This window comes from Tachyglossus aculeatus, chromosome X2, assembly GCF_015852505.1.
Source record: "Tachyglossus aculeatus isolate mTacAcu1 chromosome X2, mTacAcu1.pri, whole genome shotgun sequence".
Taxonomy (NCBI): domain Eukaryota; kingdom Metazoa; phylum Chordata; class Mammalia; order Monotremata; family Tachyglossidae; genus Tachyglossus; species Tachyglossus aculeatus.
Window position 1 is genome coordinate 20,987,863 of NC_052100.1, and position 21,280 is coordinate 21,009,142.

The 21,280-nt window shown below is 47.1% G+C and overlaps 1 protein-coding gene across 6 annotated transcripts in view; it reads right to left on the bottom strand.

Annotated features, from left to right (window-relative positions):
* The window catches only part of CACNA2D2 (calcium voltage-gated channel auxiliary subunit alpha2delta 2), a 579,266-nt gene extending 559,539 nt beyond the window's left edge, over window positions 1-19,727 (bottom strand). For all 6 annotated transcript variants that reach the window (XM_038770682.1, XM_038770688.1, XM_038770684.1 and 3 more), the window contains exon 1: window positions 19,362-19,727. In XM_038770682.1, the coding sequence (XP_038626610.1) occupies window positions 19,362-19,489 (128 nt within the window). In that variant the 5' untranslated portion in view covers window positions 19,490-19,727. The remainder of the gene's footprint in view (window positions 1-19,361) is intronic.
* Between the last annotated feature and the right edge of the window lie 1,553 nt (window positions 19,728-21,280).

Consider the following 21,280-nt stretch of genomic DNA (forward strand, 5'->3'; position numbering starts at 1 on the left):
GGAAGTTGTGGAGCAAAGAGAGCAGATATATAGGATGAGGCACATTGATGGAGAACTTTAAATTGATGTGGGAAGAAATGGAAAGCCAATGGAGTTTTTGGAGGAGTGGAGAGAAGTGTGCCAAGTGACTTGATTGAGAAGCAGCATGGCCTAGTGGTCAAAGTACGGGTCTGGGAGTCAGGCAGACCTGGGTTCTAATCCTGGCTATGCCACTTGTCTGCTGTGTTACCTTGGGAAAGTCACAACTTCTCTGAGCCTCAGTTACCTCATCTGCAAAATGGGGACTAAGCCTATGAGCCCCATGTGGAACAGGGACTGTGTCCCACTTTATTACCTTGTACCTACCCCAGTGCTTAGAACAGTGCCTGGAATATAGTAAGTGCTTCACAAATACCAGAAAAAAGTGATGCTTTGGGATTTGCACCTTGTAGCAGCATGAAGTATAGATCGGAGACGGGAGAGGCTGGAAGCAGGGTGACCAGTGAGTAGGCTGATACCATAGACTAGCTGTCATGTAACAAAATCTTGGACCAGAGTGGAAGTAGCTTGGATGGAGAGGAAAGATAGGAAATGTATGTTATGTTGCTTTGTGTAGGAAGAAGCTGAGGTCCTCTAGTGTTTCAAGGAAGAGGGAGTGGTCCACAGTGTCAAAGGCGGCCGAGAGATCAAGGAGGATTAGGATGGAGTAGAGTCTATTGGATTTGGCTATGGGGAGGACATTGTTGATGGTAGAGAACACAGTCTTGGTTGAGTGAAGGGGTGGAAAATCTGATTGTAGTGGGTCAAGAAGACAGCTGGTGGAAAAGAAGTGCAGGCACCAGGTGTAAACAACCTGTTTCTAAGTGTGGATAGGAGTGGAAATAGGGAATAGGGAAATAGAGCTGGAGGGGGCTGTGAAATCAAAAAAGGGCTTGCTTAATGTGGGAGAGGCTTCAGCATATTTGAAGGCACACAAGAGGAAACTATCATCAGAGAGGGACAGTGATAAATGGAAGAAGGGGCTAAAAGCCCACTAAATGAACTTCAATAGGGTCAAACGCTTTAGAATGCATTTAAGGAAGAAAAACAAAATGAATAAATATAAGGTACGGAAATGATTAACATGGAAAGAGCGTGGACAGGCCCGGGAGTCAGAGGACCTGGGTTTTAGTACCTGCTCTGCCACTTGCCTGCTGTGTTACCTCGGGCAAGTCACTTAACTTCTCTGGGCCTCAGTTTCCTCACCTGTAAAATGGGGATTTAATACCTGTTCTCTCTCCTTCTTTGACTGTGAGCCTCATGTGGGTCAGGGACCGCGTATGACATGATTATCTTATATCTAGTTCAGCGCTTAATACAGTGCTTAACATATAGTAAGCACTTAACAGATACCACCATTATTAAAAGGATCCAGGGATTAAAAATGAATTATACACAACACATAATGAGTGATGTAGAGCTGTTGTTATAAAAAGCCAGCATGGTAGATTGGGATGAAGGACAAGAAGCCATCATCCTCAGCAAGTGGTGAGTAATAAGTCCAGTTCTGAATTCCACAACTAAAGTGGAATGTGGAGAAAGAGGTTTAATCAGGACAGATTTAGGTTAAATATGTGAACAAAATCTTCTAACGATGAGAATTTTTGGACATGAATAGATGACTCGGGGAGGTTGTGGAATTTCCTCCTTTGGCAGTCTTTAAAGCCTGAACAGCTTTCATCCATCTTGGATGGTTGGATTGCCGTTCCGTCTGTACAACAAACTAGGTGACCTCATAATAACACAGCCCTGTGTCTTTCTGATTAATTTGGAACACGCATTTGTAAGGTTGCTACCCCTTCCATTACGTTCTTCCTCTCCTAAGGCCCCCTCTCGGCAGCGGGGACTGTCCAACCTGGTGGGAAATTGCCAAGTTTCATCAATCACCTGAGGTAGGTAGGCCAATCAGTCTATCCTGGCTCAAGCATCTATTCGGGGGGGGGGGGGGGGGGCACACACACTAAAGATCTTTAATCTGGACCCAAAACAGCAGTCCCCACGAACAAATATCACTTCTTCAGTCAAATCAGATTTGTGCTTTTTATCTCCATCCAGCACACTCTGAGGTGCAATCACACTGAGAAACAAATAACGATTTTGTTCTGCCTCCACGACCCACTGGAAAATTCTTTTGCAGCAAGAGAATCTGGCAGAAGGGTATAATGGAGGCAATTTCTTACTCGCCTGGGGGTTAGGCAGACTCATTCTCCATGGAGAGACCTCACGTGTTCAAGTGCTAAGATGACATGACCTGACCTCACTGCCTAGGATCGGATCCCCAACCCAGAAGCTGACCCTCTTTCCTAGAGCATCCACCAAAAGCAGGAGGGTGCAAATGAGAGCAGTGCCCTGGCAAAAGGCAGCCCTAGGCTTCTTGCAAAGAGGTATCCCACTGAACCCGGGCTACATTCTCCAGCAAACCTATGGAGAACAATCATGGTAACGATTTAACTCATATGCTGCATTTTTCAAGCTCAGTGCACTTTATGAATATGATCTAAGCTCCCAAATATCTCTTTGAGGCATGATCTTCCCCCTAGATAGAGAACATAGTCACACAGGAGGCTGGATCACTGGCTTTGGAATGAAAGGGGGAGGCTGAGATTACCATGAGTGTTGCTCTTGTCATGATACAAGCTCTGTATCAATATCCAGCACATTCAGAGATGATGCAGTTTGAGGGGATAGCTGACTGTGTAATGATCACTGTCTCATCTGGAGTCCCTCCCACCCAGAGTCTTAAGGTCTTTCCTCTGCCTGGAAGCTTGGCTGCTGTTTGCAGTGTTTGTCAGTCAATACCCTGGGGTCCGAATCCTCATCACCTTTTTACTGTCTCCTCACTTCAAGATTGACTCTTCTTCAGTCTGTCTGACATAACGCTGGTCATTTTATCTTCTTAAAATGCCATTTGGAACAACTTATCCCCCTCCTTCAAAACCTCCAGTTCTACTCATTTCTTCTTGCAAAAACCCAAAAACTCCTGATAATTCCTTCCATTGTGCTCCCTCTCAAGTGTGTGGTATCCACTCTGCACACAGTAGTTGCTCAATAAATGCTACTGAACAAATTAATTGACTTCAAGGCTCTCCACCAATTGTCTCCCTCTTAATCTACCCACTCTCTTTTCCTGCTACACCCCAGCTCACACGCTTTACTCCTAACGAGCTAACCTAGTTGTAACTCACTTTCTCAAGCCCACTGCTCACATCTTTCGCCGTACGTGAAACTCTTGGCCACCTCAGTTCCACTAAAACAAATCCATCCCTGACCTAGAAAGCCTTCTTCAACTGGCACCTCCCCCATGAAGCTTAGCCTGATGAAAGTTCTTCCTTCCTGTTCATTTTACCCCACCAGCCATCTTAGCACTTGGGTCCTCTGTTATTGGTCTGGGGAGAAATCTCGGCCTTGGGGATTAGGAAAACACAGTTCTTACTCCTGGCTCTGCAAACAGGGGCAGGAGTGCCAACTTTGGCTGTATATGGGAGCTGGAAGAGGGTAGACTCAAGTATAATGCTAAGATTACAGGCTTCAGACATGGGAAGGATGGTTGGGGATTCGATTAGGTTGGAAAAGTTAGGTAGGGAGCAGGTTTGGGAAGGAAGATGAGGAGTTCAGTTTTAAATATATTGAACTTGAGTTGTCAGCAACACTTCCATATATACATGTCCTGGAGGAAGGAGGAGAGGTGAGATTGTAATAACAATAATGACAGCATTTATTAAGCACTTACTATGTTCTAAGCACTGGGGAGGTTACAAGGTCATCAGGTTGTCTCACAGGGGGCTGAGAGTCTTAATTCCCATTTTACAGATGAGGTAACTGAGGCCCAGAGAAGTTAAGTGACTTGCCCAAAGTCACACAGCTGGCAACTGGCAGAGCCGGGACTTGAACCCATGACCTCTGACTCCAAAGCCTGTGCTCTTTCCACTGAGCCACGGAAGGCCAGGGCTAGGAAAGTAGATTTGGGAGTCATCCACAAAGAGGCAGCAATGACATGGGAACGAACTCCTCAAGGGAGTGATTATCAAATGACAAGCAGAGGAGACCCAGAACTTCTTTGAGAGATACTTATAGTGAAGGGGTAAGAGGCAGAGTAAGAGCCGGTCAAGAAGACCCAGGAGTGGCCAGAGAGATAAAAGGAAAACCAAGAAAGAACTGGATCAATAAAATCAAGGTAAGACATTGTTTTCAGGAGAAGTGGTCCACCACGTCAAAGGCAGCTGAGGGGTCAAAGAGGAATAGGATAGAGTAGAGTCCATTTGATTTGGCAAAGAGGAGATCAATGGTAACCTTAGAGAGCAGTTTCAGTGAAGAGAGGGGAAACCCTAGACTGAAAGCTCCTTGTGGGTAGGGAATGTGTCTACCAACTCTGTTATACTGTACTCTCCCAAGTGCTTTCTACAGTGCTCTGCACAAAGTAAGTGCTCAATAAATATGATTGATTGGAGGAAACCAGATTGCAGAAGATCAAGAAGAGTGTTGGAGGAAAGGAAGTGAGTTTATACAGCCCATTAGAGGATTTTTGAACAGGAATGAGGGCAGAGAGTTGGGGCAATAGCTGGAGGGTGCAGTGGCATACAGAGAAAGTTTCATTAGGCGTCAGAGACACATGTAGATGGGGAAGATTTTGAGAGTAGATGGTAGGAATGAGAGTGTCCGTGGGGTTGGAAGAAGTTGGGGAGGTGAGGGCAAGAGTTGGGAGCGGTCAGTCCTGATGGGGTCGATTTTATCGACACAGTGGTTGGCCAGGTCATCCTGGCAAAAGTGGGCGAGACGGTGGGGCGGTGGGGGGGGGGGGGGCGCGCTGGGGCTTCAGAAAGGAGTTAAAGGTGGGGAATAGTTGGTGAGGGCAATGGGCATGGGAGTCAATGAGGGAGGAGAAGCAGTGTTGCTGAGGGGAAGAGAGGACTCAGTAATAGGAAGTACCAATCAATTTGAAGTGGCTGAAGCCAGCCTGCGGCTTGGATTTCTATGAACAGTGCTCTGCATTACAAGTGCAGAAAGCATACTGTGGTGATGCTCCAGGGTTGGGGGTTGGTGGTGTATGATCAACAGAGAGGGACATGGTGGTAGAGGAGTTGAGTTCAGTGGAGATGTTCAGGGCATGGATTTGAGCACTAGAGAAGCAGCTTGGCCTAGTGGATACAGCACAGGACTGGGAGTCAGAAGGACCTGGGTTCTAATTTCGGCTCTGCCACTTATCTGTTTTGTGACCTTGGGCAAGTCACTTAGCTTCTCTGGGCCTCAGTTCCCTCATCTGTAAAATGGGGATTAAGACTGTGAGCCCCATGTGGGACATGGACTGTGCCCAACCTGATCAGCTTGTGCCTACCCCAGTGCCTAGGACAGTGCCTGGCACATAGTTAGCATTTAACAAATACCATAATTAAAAAAAAAACTACAAGGGGTAGGTTAGGTAGGCAGTCCAGGTTGGGCACTATAATAATAATAATAATAATAATAATAATAATAATAATAATAATAATAATAATGGCATTTATTAAGCACTTACTATGTGCAAAGCACTGTTCTAAGAGCTGGAGAGGTTACAAGGTGATCAGGTTATCCCATGGGGGGCTCACAGTCTTCATCCCCATTTGACAGATGAGGTAACTGAGGCCCAGAGAAGTGAAGTGACTTGCCCAAAGTCACACAGCTGACAATTGGCGGAGTCGGAATTTGAACCCATGACCTCTGACTCCAAAGCCCTTGCTCTTTAAACTGAGCCACGCTGCTCCTTCATGACCCAGGAGAAGTGTTGAAGGGTCTAGTAATCAGAATAGCCTTGCAGGAAGGGTTTGTGTGGCTGAGATAGCAGGCTGGGAAGTTGTGTTGGCAAGTGGGATTTCAGAGTTCATAAGGATCCCCTGTCATCCACCGCTACCACCCACTACAACTTCTTGTTGCAATCACCTACTGTCCCGCCTCCTTAGCACTAATGTGTATATCTCTGCACAATGTTATTTGTTTTGACCACTGAAGAAAATATTTTTGTCTCCCGTGAGAGCTAGAGTAAGCTCCTTGTGGGCAGAAATTGTGTTACTTGGTTATTCTTTACTTCCCAAACACCTAATACAGTGCACTGCACTAAGTGGGCATTCAACAAATGCTACTACTACTAAGTGGAGGTAGGGCCACGGATTGTGGGGGACTCGATGAGTGTGACAAATAGTTATAATGGGTGGTAGCAGCAGGTGATATGGGCTTTAAAGGAAAAGAAGGTGAATGAGAAGCAGTGTGGCTCAGTGGACAGAGCACAGGCTTTGGAGTCAGAGGTCATGGGTTCAAATCCCAGCTCTGCCAATTGTCAGCTGGGTGACTTTGGGCAAGTCACTTAACTTCTCTGGGCCTCAGTTACCTCATCTGCGTGGGACAACCTGATCACTTTGTAACCTCCCCAGTGCTTAGAACGGTGCTTTGCACATATTAAGTGCTTAATACATGCCATTATTATTATTATGATGGAGGGGGTGAAATGGTGCAAAAGTAGCACTTGGTGAGAGGTGGGGAAAGGAGCAGGTTACCTCTTCCTCCATTCCCCATTGAGCTGGCGGTTGGGGTGAGGGGGCAATGGCATAGTGAGAGAAGATGTGGCCACCCCCTTGGGAGAGAACAGCAGGGGAGGCTGTGTCATCTGGAGTGAGCCAGGTCTTGGTGGTGATGAGGAGGAGCAGTGACTGGGTTAGGAAAAGGTCTAGGATGAAGAGGAGTTGGCCCACACTGGAATAGGGGTTCTGTAGACCACATTTAGATAATAATATTAATATTAATAAATAATAATAATGGTATTTATTAAGCACTTACTATATGCCAATCACTGTGGTGGATACAAGCATATTGGGTTGGACACAGTCCTTGTCCCACATGGAGCTCACAATCTCAATCCCCATTTTACAGGTGAGGTAACTGAGGCCCAGAGAAGTTAACTGGCTTGCCCAAGGTCACAGAGCAGACAAGTGGCAGAGCCGGGATTAGAACCCATGGCCTTCTGACTCTCAGGTCCGTGTTCTATCCACTATGCCATGCTGCTTCTCATGATGGTAGAGGGTGGGAAACTGGTGAGGGGATGGGTGGCTTTGAGTGGTGGTGAGAGAGAAGGAAAGGATTTAGTGTGGTGAGCAGGGGGTGGGACATAGTCCCTGGCACTGAGTGAATGCGCTGGAAGGAGTGGGAACACAACTGATAGGGATAAGAGTGTGAGTCGTGCTGCACAAACAATTAGCGCTATAATCAATTCTTTCACATAGGTTCTCAGTCCTGAACTCTGAGTTACTTACAGTATTTATTAAGTCTTTGCTATGTATTAAGCACTGGGCTAAGCCCTGAGACAGATACAAATACAGCAGATCAGACATAGTCCCTGTCCCACACAAGGCTCACAATCTAAGTGAGGGTTTACAGATGAAAACAATGGAAACAATGGGTTGCAAACAACAGCAACAAGCAGCGGAGTCAATAAACCCAGACAACAATGTCAAGACAAGGACATGAACAGTTCCAGGCAAATCAACTCTCTAGACTCTCTAGACTGAAACTCCTCCTTCATTTCAACAGGAGACTCCAGGACCATCATAATTGATTTGAATTAATTGCTTGCCTCTATTATTATTTAAACCAGTAATGTATTTATTCTTTTACTCTTTGCATATTTTGTAATGTGTCTGTCTCTCCATTAGACCATAAGCTCCTTGAGGGCAGGGACCAACTTTTTCATTAATTGTTTCTTCCCAGGTGCCTAGTCCAGGGCTCTGCACATAATAGGTGTTCAAAAAAGGCTGCTGCAGCTGACCATATTAGAATAGATGAACCCCCAAGAAATGGATCTCCAGGCATTAGCTGAATGTAAACCAATCCAGACAGGTGAATATCTGTCCTAATTATAAAGGCTCCCAATAAAGGAGATTTTTCAACCTCCCTTAGTAAACGGTTTTAACAATCCTAACAATAATCAAGTTCTTCCTGATGTCTAATCTAAATAACTTGAGAAGCAGTGTGCCAAGTGGATAGAGTATGGCCCTGGGAGCCAGAAGGACCTGGTTCTGATCTCAGCTCCTGCACTTATCTGCTGTGTGACTCTGGGCAAATCACTTAACTCTTCTGTGCCGCAGTTACCTCCTCTGTAGAATGGGGTTTAAGACTTTGAGCCCCATGTGGGACATGGACTATGTCCAACCTGATTGACTTTCATCTATCCCAGCGCTTAGTACAGTGCCTGGAACGTAGTAAGTGCTTAACAAATACCCTAAAATAAAACCTGAGGCTGTAATTCCGTCTAGTTCACTTCTAGTCCACCTCGTTCACTTCAAGTTTATCCTTTCCTGCCTTAACCCTGCCCTCTCCTCTGCCAGACAAAACTATTTCTCCTCCCTTATTGACACCCATACCCATCATCCCCTTCAGCTCTTCTGTACATTTAACTCCCTTCTCAGGCCCCCTGTTTCTCCCCCTCCTCCTTCCCTCATCCACAATGATCTGGCCTCCTACTTCATTAATAAAATTAACTTCATGAGGTCTGAGCTCCCCAAAGTCACTCCTCCCCCTTCTCCAACCCCCTGGCTCTCAACCCTCTCCGCTACTCTCCCATCCTTCCCAGCAGTATCCTCAGATGAGATCTCTTCCCTCCTCTCAAGTGCTACTCTGGCCACCTGTGCTTCTGACCCCATTCCCTCTCATGCTATGAAATCTCTCGCCCCGTCCTTTCTTCCTTCCTTAACTTCCATCTTCAACCGCTCACTCTCCACTGGTTCCTTCCCCTCTGCCTTCAAACATGCCCACGTCTCTCCCATCCTAAAAAAAACCCTCTTGACCCCACCTCACCTTCTAGTTATCGCCCTATCTCCCTCCTACCATTCCTTTCCAAACTCCTTGAACGAGTCATCTACACGCGCTGCCTTGAATTCCTCAACGCCAACTCTCTCCTCAACCCCTCCAATCTGGCTTCCGTCCTCTACATTCCACGGAAACTGCCCTCTCAAAGGTCACCAATGACCTCCTGCTTGCCAAATCCAATGGCTCCTACCCTATCCTAATCCTCCTCGACCTCTCAGCTACCTTCGACACTGGGCCGAGGATCCCATTGCCCACTGGCCACCAGTTTACCTTTCTTCAGGCCCTCCCCAACTAAGCTCTAATTTCCCCTACTCCCTCTCCCTTCTGCGTCAACTTTTTTTTTTCTTTATGGTATTTGTTAAACGCTTGCTATGTGTCAGGCACTGTTCTAAGCACTGGGGGATTTGTACCCTTTATTCACATCACCCTCAACTCCACAGCATTTACATCCAAATCTGTATGTTCTTTTAATGTCTGTCTTCTCCTTTTCTAAACTGTAAGCTCCTTGTGGGCAGGGAATATGTCTAGCAACTCAGTTATATTGTACTCTCCCAAATTCAGTAAGTAAATACCATTGATTGATTGATTCTCACACACCGCCCACCTCCCAAAACTGGAAGACAGTGTTTTTCCCACTGTCCCAGAACTGCCTTGAGAAAGCTGGGACACAACAGCAAATCAGGTCCCGATATCTCTTCAAGTCTGATGTATCTATTACCCTGTCCCACAGGGCTATATATTTTTATAACTCTGAACTCACAAGACAGGTCTCTGTAAATAGGAATAGGTCTCCTGAAAAAGTCCAGGTTAACATTCTTAGCGAGTGTTAAGCGAAAGTGTTCTAAAGCAAGTATGGGTTCCTGTAGGAAACAGTGTAAAGCCCATTGACGCAAACCCAAGATACAAAAAAAATGACCACGAACAATGTAGTTAACACTATTTATTAATGTATATGATCAGATATCAATGGAAATAGAGGTCAGTAACAAAGAATGATAAATTTAAACAATTAGATAGTAACATGTACTTTATAACTGTCTTCACCAAAAGCTTCACATGCTTTTATCTGATGCTCCCTTGAGTCCAGACACTTCAGCATCTCTAATTTGACTGCCAGACTTTACCTCTTTTGAGCACCCCAAGTTCCAAACAGTCCACAACATGTACAATTTGGAGATCTTGTCCTATTGCACCATCCCTCCCTTGCCCTTTCCTGGTTAGAGTAGGGATTTAGGGTGGCACCAATGACTTGGCTATGTTTCACAGCCACACAACTGTTTCTATAAACCAAAGTCGAAAAAATAGAAAAAAAACTGGATCATGGGTGTAAGGAGACAGGAGAAGAAGTCAAGTCAAGGTAGAAGGGAAAGGAAAGCCCCTAGGAACAGAGAAAGAGGGTGGTATGGAGGTGTTTATGAAGTAGTTTTCACTTACTTGTTGGCCTGGTCATCACATCAGAGGAGATACAGGAACAGAAACTAACAGTATTCACTGAGCATCTACTGTGTTCAGAGCACTAAGCACTTGGGAGAGTATGATAGTAGATATGAGCCATACCCTGTCCTTGAGGATTTTATAATCTAGCAGGAAAAATGCTTAAAAAAAGGTGTCATAATAGAGGATTTACTAGACACATATATCTCTACTACCCCTGCAAGTGTTTGCCCCTAGTGACTTATGTTCAGTCTTGCTATAATTTTCATATTTATACTCAGCACAAAGGTGAATTTGAAGGAATATGTTCAGATTTAAAAATCCCTTCAGCCAATTTGAGTTATGCCAGAAGTATGCCATTTTTCCATTCTGCATTTTTTTTTTAAATTGGGGATTTTTTTGTTGTTTAAAAAAAAAGGTGTCAACCATAAAATGACTGACCTTTAAAACTTCAAACTTAGCATTTAAGGAATACCAGAGGAGGCATGCATACCTTGTTAAACCTGGTGAAAGAACACAGCTTAGAAACAGTAAAGTTATTAAAAATCTAAAATGCCATGCTGGGTGATAGCAAACTGCCGCCATATAGGGCTCAGCTCCATATGGCTCAGCTCCGTAGTGATGAGATCAGTGCCCTTACCTGCCTATCTCAGGAAAACACACATACAAAGGAAAGAAAGCTCGTCCTTTCCTGCAGTCCATGGAGTACGTTTATACTAACTAGGCACAAATTAGTTGCGACTTGAGTGAGCCATCCCTGAAGCTTGAAGTTTACCAAAAAAACAAACAAAAAACACATGAACCACTCTCTTTGACTCAGTTTCTCTTTGCCCTAATAACCTTCTCTCCTTTAGACTTGTCTCATTTACCATTACTTTTTTCTGTAATAAAAATTCAAAGAATTAAAATTCAAAGTACCCTTGGGGGTACGGTGGTAAGCTCACAAATTTGGAAACCCAAAGAAAATATGGTGAGTGCAATAATTATCCAGCCCTCCCCAAAAATGTCACTCACTGTTCATTCAAATTTATAAAGGCATTCAAAATACTAAAAAAGCCATTTGAGCAAATTAGACTTTCTAAATGAGCCTAACTTTTGCGTACTTTTTTGTAATGCAAGGCACCTAAAGTTCCTGCTAGTAATCCATCATGGATCTCTTCTCTATGAATTTATCCAAACTCCTCTTGAAACTGCTGTTATTTTCAGCCTGCACAGCTAGCTTCGGGTAATGAAGAGATGTTTCCTTCTGCTTCTTTTGAACTGACCACCTCTACGCTGGAATAGGTGCCCCTTCATCCCGGTGTCTTGGGGGTTTGGAGAACAACAATTTGTTGCTCACTCTGCCCTCACCCTTCATGACTTTATGGACTTCAATCTTGTTCCTAAGCAGCCCATATTTACCCAGACTAAGGCTTTATCTAAGCCTTTCGGTCAGTAGGAAGTGCCTACATTCCCCTGATCATCTTGGTTGTCCTCCTCTATAAATTCTCTAGTTCTATTATGTCCTTCCTAAACAATGGCAATCAAAGCCATCACCAGTATTCCAGGTATGGGTGTGCCATGGTGTTATGAAAGGGCTAAACTGTGTCTTTGGCTAGTTTTTCTATCCCTTTCCTGATGAAACTCAGCAAAAAACCGCCAAAGGGCTGCTGTCAATGTTAAACATTTAGCTTTCCCCTCCACCAAAAATAAAGCACTTTTTCCAATCTACTGAGACCCCACTGTTGCTGTAAGTTCACGGCACTGCCCAATATCATACGATTGCCTTATCTATCGAGAAAACCTTAACTTTAACAGACCGAAGATTCAACCTGATCTGAGAAACCCTTTAAAGACCTGTCCATAACACTTCTGCAAGGGCAAAGAGAATGCTCATTCAAAATTGCCAGGAAAGTGATTACTTACAAGGAAATCAAAAGAAATCATCCAAAATCCTAAAGAGGAAGGAATTCTTTGGCCCGATCCTCTGGAGCTGACAATCTTACACACTTTTTAATCCCCCTTTCCATAAAAGGCACATGGCCAAAGTGTTTTCTAGCACTTCTGTTGTGCTTGAATATTTCATTAGTCTCAAAACAAAACCAAAGCCCAAGGTTATAGCTGAAGGTGGGTTGTTTATCCCAAGTTTACAGAGCTGTACTGTGTGTAAATATACTAGCACTTAAGCCCTAAAGAAGTCACCACTGGCTTTTCAAAGTCCTAATGCCATGAGCCATGCTTGAGGATAAACTCTCAGGTTTCCATTAACCCCCCACTGACCTCCTCTGCTGGAAATATAAGGAAGTTTTACAGAGAAAAATGGCATCTTGAAATGGATTCTCTTCTGAATCCAACACTGTTTGCCAGCCACAGGCACGCAATTCAAAGTTTGGGAGGGGGGAGAAGAGTCAAACAAGCTGCTGTGTTTGCTCTCTCTCCCCTTCACCACTGGCTTTAAAGCACTCAATCATCTTGCCTCCTCCTACCTCATCTCTCTACTCTCCTACTACAACCAAGCCTATACACTTTGCTTCTCTAATGCTAACCTTCTCACTGTACCTTGATCTCTTCCATCTCGGCTCGACCTCTCATCAGCGTCCTGCCTCTGGCCTGGAAGGCCCTCCCTCCTTACGTCTGACAGACAACTGCTCTTCCCCCCTTCAAAGCCTTATTGAAGGCACATCTCTTCAAAGAGGCCTTCCCTGACTAAGCCCTCTTCTCCTTTTCTTCCACTCCCTTCTGCATCACCCTGATCGGCTCCCTTCATTCATCCCCACCTCCCATCCCCACAGCACTTATGCAAATATCTGTAATTTCTTATTTATATTAATATCTTTCTCCCCTTCCAGACTGTAAGCTCATTCTGGGCAGGGAATGTGTCTGTTACACAGTTATATTGTACTCTCCTGAGCACTTACTATGGTGCTCCGCATGCAGTAACTGCTCAATAAATGTGACTGACTCACAGGACAAACTTGTGAAATAGGTGTAGGTGGCAGAAGGAGCTGGGAATCTGTCCATTTCAGGTTCTTACAGGAAGTTCCTTACACTCTCTTTTTCTGACAGGGTAAGGCAGGAATCAAGAGAAAGGGAGGAAAACCTCAGGAGGGAAAAAGGGGATCTTACTTGAAACCTATTGAGTCAAAAGCATCGGGCACACATTCATTTCATGCCCCCCACCAATGTCACAAGATGGATTCTCGCCCCACTGTTAAGGAAAGCCAGTCACACAAGCCTGAAAAAAGAGTCCATCAAGTCCCCTAGGTTGCTATCATTCTAAGCTTCCCCTCTAGACTGTAAGCTCATTGCGGGAAGGGAATGTGTCTGTTTATTGTTATATTGTACTCTCCAAAGCACTTAGTACAGTGCTTTGCACACAGTAAGCACTCAATTCATACAATTGAAGGAATGAATAATTACCCAAGGTACCTTCCCATCTACACTTCTACCCAACTTCAAGCCAACTTCACCCCCGTTTTCTAAGTAGGAAACAGTCAGCCCTGTACAACTGAAATTCTGCTTTCCCCTAATCATTTTGTAAGCTGTCCAAAGTGCTTGTCAAGGCTTCTTCTAAAATATGAGCCATAAATTCATATCTACATGGCATCCACAATCTGTTGGGAGAAACTGTCCCTATTTTTAGGGAGAAGTCATTCCGAAAGACAGACACTGACCTTTTAATTCGATGAGCCAATCAAACCAAGCACTCAGTGGGATCTGATTTAATAATAATATTAATGATAATTGTGGTATTTGTTAAGCGCTTACTATGTGCCAGGCACTGTACTAAGTGCCGGGGTGGAATAAAATATCCAGCCTATCTTCTCCGGTGAGGGTAAAGAATGCTGGGAGTGAATCCACGAAAAGAGAAGGAAGGTGCATCTTTAAACGCAGTTGAATAGAGCACCAAACACCCCTGGACCCAAGAGGAACAGCAAATGGTGTGCATTTACTGGGAATTTAGCATCTAGGCAACAGTTGAAGAAGGAGGGGTGGCATAAATGGGAAAAAAGAAGCCAAAAAACAAAAAAGAGTGCATTTGGGAGGTAGGGGTGGACGAAGAGGAGAGCTCAGCTCAGGATCGCCACAGGGCCCAAGAGATGCATGGGGAGGGGCACGATCCTCTAGGCAGTTGACGTCATTCATGGTGGGCAGCTTCTCCAAGGGAGACGTGATTTTACACTGCCCCAGGGGAAGGGGTTGGATGGCCATTTAATAACGAGGCCCTCCTGCTACTGACAGACTCAAGTCACCTCCCATTAGCACTAACAGGAAAACATCCCCCATGGGAAACCATTTGTCAAACGTCCAATCACTTCAAGAAATAGGAACTTTATTTCACAACGACAGTCATAATTAATCTGCTGGATCTTCAAACTGGAGGCTGTTGTAACCACCACGGGAATCTCATGGTCACTCCGACACAAATGGAACTGGGCATTAAGGGAAAATTAAATGAGCCAATCAAAGTAATGAGGCAATAGTTTACACTCTCATCCATGATTTATCCCACCCAAGATAGTACCAGCTTCCCCTATACAGAGAGCATCTCTCCAGACAGGTGGCACTGAACAGGCAGTGCTATCCCGGTGCAAGATGCAATCCCAACAGCTCATCTAGAACCAGCAGGGGCCAACCCCGCCCCCAACCCCTACTCCAGGACATGACCCAAGTCCTCTACTGTCCAGTACCCTAGGGTTAAAACTCCAGAAGAGGAGAGAGAAACAGCCATGGGGAGTGGCTGGGCCAGACCGTAAAGAACAAAGAGGCGGACAGAACCAGAAGTACAGAGAGGCAGAAGAGGAGGAGAATGAGATCACACTGGTCGGTGCCAGGCTCATGACTGCGAGAGGCAGAAGGAAAGCTATTATTTCCTTTCTCCCCAGTACCCTCCAAGGACTCCGACCCCTTTCGTTTATAACAGCTTGCACATGTTCCGTGGTCTCTAGAAGTGTTCACCCTAACCAACTCTTGCTCAGACTGCTTACTAGCCTGTTTCATTCGTGCTGAAGGAGAAAAATCCTTCACCCTTCCTCTTGGGAAGTTTCCAGAAAAGACCAGCATGATTCGTGACTCCAAACTCACTTTTCCAGGCCTAGAGAAAACAAAGTTGCCCCCCAGCTACAAATGAAGAAGATAATAATGAAACCAAGGAAGGGCTTGGGCAATTTAGCAAAATGGGTAACAGAGAGGAATGCTCTGCCCAAAAGATACATCTTCATATGGATTTACTGTAACGGAGCCAGGCTACCACTTGGCTTTGCTAATTTATGGTTGAGGAAATTGCTGGGGAAGTTTACTGCACCAGCTACTGCTACCCAGAATGTCTCTACTTCACCACTTTTCACTGTAGACCTAAGTAACAATAAGATGCCTGACGGTCCTGTCTGCTCCTCTTTCCCTTGCCTTTCTCAGCATGGCATAGTGGATACAGTGTGGGCCTGGGAGTCAGAAGGTCATGGGTTCTCATCCTGGCTCTGCCACTTGTCTGCTGTGTGATCTTGGGCAAGTCATTTCACTTCCCTGGGCCTCAGTTTCCTTATCTGTAAAATGGGGATTGAGACTGTGAGCCCCACATGGGACAGGGACAGTGTCCAACTGGATTTCCTTGTATCCACCCCAGTGCTTGGTACAGTGCCTGGCACATAGTAAGTGCTTAACAAATACCACAATGATTATTTCTCCTCAAAACCGAAATGAGGATTCCTACTGCGTACAGTTGCATCAGACTTGCACCCTCATTAGGGAGCACAATGAGTTCTCACTCTTAGCCAGGGAGCCCTTGGGGTAGGCAATGCTGCAGGTGAGTCTCATCCCCATCCACCATCTTCTGTCTCTCATGCTGTTGATTTCCTTGGTTTCACACTGCTGTCCCCAGTGTGCAGTCTAAGGCCTGCCCTCAGCCCAGTGTTGCTCGGGTGGGAGTGAGAGGGTGAAGAAGTGATGTCGTTTTCATTATGGTTCTCACAAGAGCCTTAGATCAAATAAAGATTGTGTGCAAACACAAGTGATTCCCTGAAGGTATGGGGGCTAACATGGATCAAGGAATTAGGCTTCTAAATCCAGGCAATCAGAGTATCCTCTCCGGAATGGGTTGAGAGCTCTCTACCCCGGAACCCTACCTGCAGTTCAAAAAGCACAGCCAAACAGAACCAAATGTAATCAAGGTTCAACAGGCAGGAATTTAGATGCCAGCTCCCTCAAGGACTCCTCTATTCATTAGGTCGCCTTCTCCTCCTACCTCCTTCAGCACGAGACAATAACCCAAACTCTCAGCTTTAGGTCCAAATACCCACCACCATTTTGTGAAAACTTACGTATGCACGATTGTCATCTGGGTACCACTGCAGGTTGCAGTGAGGGAGAAACATCTATTTTAAACCTGGACTAAAGGAGTCAGGAATTTGGCGGTAAAGATTAATGGCCTTTGGCCAGAAACCTAGTTGAGATCTCAGCTTTAAAGGGGGGAGAGAGGGCGGTGGGGGGGGGGGAATCCCCCATTTTCTGTATATTAGGCTGTCTTTTTAAGTTTAAGGGAAGAAAAAAAGCACATATTTTATCGTAAATATCACAAAACACTCTATAATGCCCCCCACCAAAGGAGGAAAAAAAACACACTTTCACGTGCCAACTAGAATTTAAAACCTAATCATCTCTTCTAACCCATTTAGGGGTGGGGCATGAGAAGAGAATGACAAATAGACATATATAGATAGACGGGGGGTGGAGGGGGTTGGGATGTCTGAGTACGGTTTTCATTCCCAAGGAAAGCCTGTAAATGTTATGAATTGCAGAATCAATGCCCTTCTACCTTAGAAGAAACCACCAAAATCAATGTCTACCTCGCCTCCTACCCCCTTCCCCCCCCCCTCCCATCTGCCCCATCCTCGTGTCGCAGCAGTTTGGCCTCAAAGGTCAGTAATGAGCAAGTTTAAAAGGCCAGACCCCATGGTCCCTGACAGTCCTAATAGGGCTCTTTCCAGTCAGCTGGAGAGGTAATTACATGCAAAGGCTCACACTAAATAAAATATGGGTAGCTGCTCCCAAGAAACAATTCTGATTGTACACTCCCACAAACACATTTAACAATGGCTCCCTGAGTTTAAATATTTACAAGGGCACTTTGGTGACTTGATGAATTATCCATCCTTAAAAAAATACAAAAAACACAAATCCTTCCTTCGCTTGTTAGCTTGCATCACAACAACCTGTGTTGATTAAACATCGGGAACCGAAGTGAGGTTGACATTGACATTAAGACATTTCGCTGTAATTTCGCCCTTCACAGCTTCATGAAGGGTGGGTGCAGTTCCCTCCTCCTGCCCTCCCTGTTAAAATGTGGTTAACGGATTATTCCCCCACCCCACACCCGGCAATTACAATGACAACTCCCGTAGACTCCTCTTCCAAGAGGGTTAAGGGTGGACTGGGGACGGGGTGAATAAAACCCTCTGGGAAATAAAAATCTGGGAGAAACAGTTCTTACACCAAGTCTTTGGAAGGAGAAACTATGTAAAAGAGAAAAGTCAAAAAATCCAACTGCCACAACGTGTTTGCCTTTTCTGTCCTAGATCCCAAATCACCTCTTTTTCAAACGAAAGACACAAGACTCAAACGTCAAGTTTTCGAGTTTTCCTGCTTCTGTAGCCCCCAAAACAATACGCGTTCACTTACAGAAAAATAAATTTCAAAAGGGGAGGGAAAAGTCAGACATCTGGGGAGAGAGGGATAGAAAGAACTATGGGAATCAATCTATTATCAGCGTTCTACTAAAATTTGACCTAATAGCTAGCCCTTAAAAGGCAGAGAAAGTCGCATTTGTTTCTCTGTCCAAATGAACCTTCTTTTCCTGTTCATCACCGTTCCCCCAGAGGACTTCGTAAACGCCTACTTTGTTCGAAGCACTGAACTAGGCTTCGAATCTTTCGCTCCTTCCCCTCCAAAAGGCAAAAACACTGCGCTGGAGCAGGGGTAAGGGGTTCGCTGACATGAGACAGGACCTCCAAGAACTCATAAAGGCAGAGGTGCCTCTTATGCAAAGACGGAGCTGTCAATTCCAAACCTGGCCAAACTCGCGCCCTGGTGACAAGGGGACCACCGAGCTGAAGAAACATCTTTCGACCCCCAAGGGTGGGTCGCCCCAGCGCTCTTTGACTCGTCCCGCCCCCGGCAGCCGCGCAAGCTTCAAGGGAACCGTCAGTTCCCCAGGGCGAGGCTACTTTCTGCAGTTCACCTTAATGAACTTCCCCATTTTCCTCCTCCCCCTCATCAGGAGTCGGTGGTCTTGCAGGGAGGCAAGCTTGCCCTAAAAAGCTCGGGGAAGTGGCATGGGGACCGCGGGGGCAGAACCGGCCAGACAGACGGAATACCTCCCTACCCCGTCTCCGTTCCTTCCTCCTCCTCCTCCTGCCCTTCTTCCCTGCCTTCCCTCGTCCATCTCTCCCCTGTCCTGCGTGGTTGCCCCATTCTCCCTCCCGCTGGGCTTTTCCCCTCCTGTCTCTCCCGTGACCCCTTTCCCGTGAGCCTCCCTCTCGTCTCCGCTCTTGTCCAGCGCTTAGAACGGTGCTTTGCACATAGTAAGCGCTTAACAAATACCATCATTATTATTGTCCCGTCTCGCTTCCCCTCCCCAACCACCCCCCTCTCCCCACCGGCTTTCAGCGCTCAGCCTCCTGCCTTGGCCCCCTCCCGAGACTCGCCCGCCCTAAGTTGCGCCCCCTCGGGGGCCACGTCTACAAGCAGCCCCGCGTATTGAAGAAACTCAGCGGCGCAGTTCCACGCGGCCCAGTTCAGCGCAACCTGTCTGCTCCCCCGCCCCGATTTCTTCCACCTCCCTTCCTCGAACCCCCGGGCCAAGGAAACGCAGCAGACCCCGGACCGCGCGCGCGTGTGTGTATGTGTGTGTGCGTGTCGATGCGCGCGTGCGCGTATTCTGTGTGTGTGTGTGTGTGTGTGTGTGTGTGTGATGTTGGGGGATGGGGGCTGGGGGTCGGAGGAGCAGACGGAGTCCTCAAACAAGCGCCTTTCCCAGCTCCTTGTCTCACCGCCCGGGAGGGAGGGGTGAAAGCGGCACCCGGGCCGGGGGTCCCTGGCCGACTTACGTGGGCTGCTGGGGGAAGGTATAGCCATGGGCTCCGGGGGCCGACAGGGCGAGCAGCAGGAGGAGGAGGTGGCCGCACAGAAAGAGGACGAGGGAAGATGCGCCGCAGGTCTGAGCCGACATCGCCATCTTTCCATTAAAAATTCAGTGCAAATAGGAAAAGCGGGAGCAAGAGCGTGACTCCGGCCCGCCTGCCAGCTCGCCTCGGGGCCGGCGGCTTCCCGGCGCTAAGGACGAAAGGAGATGTGGGAGGGACAGCTCCGCAGCCTCCTGGCCGCGGCCACAAGTGCGGTGCCGAGCGGGAGTCGAGCGAGGGCAGAGAGCGACGGCTCCTGCGCCGGTGACTCCGGCTGCCTCTGCTGCCGCCGCCGCTATCGCTGCCTCTGCCGCTCCCGCTGCTACGCACGGGCCGGAGCAGCTCCGGCTCCTGCCGCTCTTGCCTCTGTAGCAAACACACTGAGCGAATACAAACTGATACTTTCCCTCAAATATGCAACCGCCAACCTGCCCGCCCGCCTCCTCCCCTCCGCAACCCTCCCTTCTCCCCTCCTCTTTCTCCCCCTCCTCTGGCCCCCCGCTCCCTCCTTCCCTCCTCCCTCCATCCTGGATCCTCTCCAACCCTTTCCTCGGCTCCCGAGCGCCTCCTTCTCCTCTCCTCCTCCTCCTCCTCCCTGTGCCCCCCCCCCCCTTCCTCCGCGCGCCCGATGGGTGCGGCACGCGCCCTGGCTCGCGCCCCGGGCCGGAACGCGCAAGCCGACAATGCTGGCTTTTGGCGTGAGACCATGCGTTCTTGCACGCACTAGCCATCTCCCTCCTCTCCTCCTTCCCCGCTTCCCCCCTTTCCCACTCCTCTCCTTCCCTCTTAACCTTCTTCCCTCCTTCTCTCTGCAGTTTCACCCCCTTCGCACCTCCACCCGCCTCCTTCCCAGCTGGGCAGATCACGGTCACGCCGATTCTCCACCTGCCGTTCTCTTCCCTGTTAATGCTTGAAAAGTCCTGAGCCCAGACCTTTACCCGTGGACTTCACTGAGATGCTTGTACCCCCGATTTCAGCTTCTCGTTCAAAAATGCTTCTGCAAGTCGTTCCTGGGCCTCCTAACCCTACCTCACCGCGGGTTTAGTTCCCCCTTCTTTCCCACCAAAAAAAATCTCCCTTAACTCTGTCCCTTTTCAAAAATGTAATCACTTGGTTCCCTAAAGTAGGCTACGGAGGTCCTTGGATTTGCGCTGTAGTTTGAAATACCGAACCCTCCCCGAGCTGCTCTTATGAGCCAACTCTCTGAAAGGCTGTAAAAGACGGGGGAGGTTCCTGGGAGAAGGGCTGAGTTAACCCGTTTGACTCGGAGCTGGTTAACTTTGCACCTGCTAGTGAACAAGTAAACCTCAGGAACTCCCAGCCAGGGCTTCTTTTCCTACGGTCGTGTCCACTCATCTTCATTTGGCTTTCCTGGAAGGGACTATTGACTCTCCTGAGCACATGACTGCACTGACCAAAACAAACAGGAGTGTGGTCTATAGTGGATAGAGCACAGGCCCCGGAGTCAGAAGGACCCAGCTTCTAATCCTGGCTCTGCCACGTGTCTGCTGTGTGACCTTCGGCAAGTCAATTAGCTTCTCTGTGCCTCAGTTCCCTCATCTGTAAAATGGGGATTAAGATTGAGCCCCATGTGGGACACAGACTGTGTCCAACCTGATTACCTTGTATCTACTCCAGGGCGTAGAACAATGTCTGGCACATAGTAAGCAATTAAAAAAAAAGCCATAAAAAACCAAAACAAGAAAAAACTACTAAACAATGCCTGTGGCCAAGGCCCACGATGGGTAGGGAGGGGGGGAAGCAGTGTGGCTCAGTGGAAAGAGCCCGGGCTTTGGAGTCAGAGATCATGGGTTCAAATCCTGGCTCCGCAAATTGTCAGCTGT